The 1,994-nt window shown below is 46.3% G+C and overlaps 1 protein-coding gene across 1 annotated transcript; it reads left to right on the top strand.

Moving 5' to 3' along the window:
* Window positions 1–1,264: 1,264 nt before the first annotated feature.
* On the top strand, window positions 1,265–1,513 carry SARC_10370 (hypothetical protein; the record flags this gene model as incomplete). The annotated part of the gene is made up of 1 exon (XM_014295593.1): window positions 1,265–1,513. A coding segment is annotated over one exon (249 nt), but the record flags the coding sequence as incomplete, so codon positions are not given.
* Window positions 1,514–1,994: the final 481 nt, after the last annotated feature.

Below are 1,994 nucleotides of genomic sequence, written 5' to 3'. Positions count from 1 at the left end.
GGTATATGCGCATGCCATGTGTTGATTGGTAAAGACCTGGGGTATGTTTGCATGCCATGTGTTGATAGGCAATGGCCTGTGGTATGTGTGCATAGCATGTGTTGATTGGCATTGACCTGAGGTATGTGTGCATGCCATGTGTCGATTGGTAAAGACCTGGGGTATGTGTGTATGACATGTGTTGACAGGCAATGGCCTGGGGTATGTGTGCATGCCATGTGTTGAATGGCATTGACCTGGGGTATGTGTGCATGCCATGTGTTGATTGGTAATGACCTGGGGTATGTGTGTATACCATGTGTTGATTGGTAATGACCTGGGGTATGTGTGCATGCCATGTGTTGATTGGTATTGACCTGGGTTATGTGTGTATGACATGTGTAGATAGGCAATGGCCTGGGGTATGTGTGTATGCCATGTGTTGATTAGCAATGACCTGGGGTATGTGTGCATGCCATGTCTTTGTATGCACGTGGCTGTATAAGAGGCATAAGGTGATGTGCTTGAGCGTCTGTGAATGCCACGTGCATAATGCATGAGCGTCTTCTAGTGACATACATGTACAGGTCGCAGAACACTAGTCCTGTACTGCGATGCTATTTCGTCTGTGCTGTCTGACCTGACCTACAACAGAATACCAAGTGTTAGGGCCACATGTTTCTAGGGTTCTAAATCGGAATCAAATCGCATACCCTGCACAGATGCGCGTGTCTTGTTGTGCTTCGGTTCTCATGTCACGTGCATTGCCCACTGCAGCTACGACACGTCTGGGATTGCTGGAGTGGACCAGGAGGACCTGCCGGCTAACATGGCCACCATGGAGGTAGACGAACTCAAGGCTGTGTGCGCTAGCTACGGTGTCAAGTTCACCAAGAAAGCCACCAAGTCTCAGCTGATCAAGGTGTGTGTGTGTGTGGTGGTGTGTGTGGTGTTCTGGGTGGTGGGTGGGTGTGTGTGTGTGTGTGCATGTGTGTGTGTGTGTGTGTGTGTTCGGTACCAGCCGTTGTTGAAAGTCTAGTTCGCTGTGGTTTGTGTGTCACGAATGGTGAGAATGGCACCCTCCCCCGAGTTCCGGGTGCGTATGTACTGGTCACTTGAACCAATACCATGCACTGCAGTGATTAACGTTCAACAGTGCATATGTGGCTTTAATCTGGAGTGGTATATGCAACCCTTCATGAAAGATCAGCTGGCTATAACGCCACATCCAAACTCTGACACTAACGTTAAGGCTGTTCAATCTTTCTGAACAATCGCTCGGCAGCAAATCGAACTCGCACGGTACAAAAACGACAAGCAGATGAAGCTCATGCTCACCAACAAGAACGCAGATGGCACACTACGCCTCACCGCAGCAGACGACAACAAGACATCCACAGCCACAGCCAAAGCTAAGGCCAAAGCACCCGCGAAGAAGAGCCAGGCCAAGCGAAAACGTAAGATTGTGCATGAGGATGGCAGTGAGAGCGACAGCAGTGGCAACGAAGACTGGGTGCCGCAGGAAGAGAACTGAGTGGTGTCGCGAGAGTGTGCTTGGGCGTTCACTTGGTCTGGCGATGCACTGGGGAGAGTGTATTGCGTTAAACGTCTAATGAATGCGATGGAGGGTGGACGGTGGAGGGTGGCCTCAGCACAGTGTTTTATCATTAAACGCTGTATAGGTGTGGGAGATCTAAACAATCAATGCACATGGTAGAATGCCATCGACACCGCCTCATTATGATGAATGGCTTGTAGTTACCAGAGTCATATAGTAAACCGTTATACATTGTCATTTGAAGTCTTGGGAAAATTGGAAACTGTTGATCATACAATAACAGCTTGGGCACGTCTAAGAGCGGGTGTCACTTCAATGCATTTTAAACGTGTACATACAGTATATGTATATATATATATATATATATATATATATATATATATATATATATATATATATATATATATATATATATATATACGTATATATATATATATATATATATATATATATATAT

This window comes from Sphaeroforma arctica (genome assembly GCF_001186125.1).
Source record: "Sphaeroforma arctica JP610 unplaced genomic scaffold supercont1.1223, whole genome shotgun sequence".
Taxonomy (NCBI): domain Eukaryota; class Ichthyosporea; order Ichthyophonida; genus Sphaeroforma; species Sphaeroforma arctica.
Note: the sequence above shows the minus strand (reverse complement) of the source record. Positions and strands in the feature narration are given on the sequence as shown.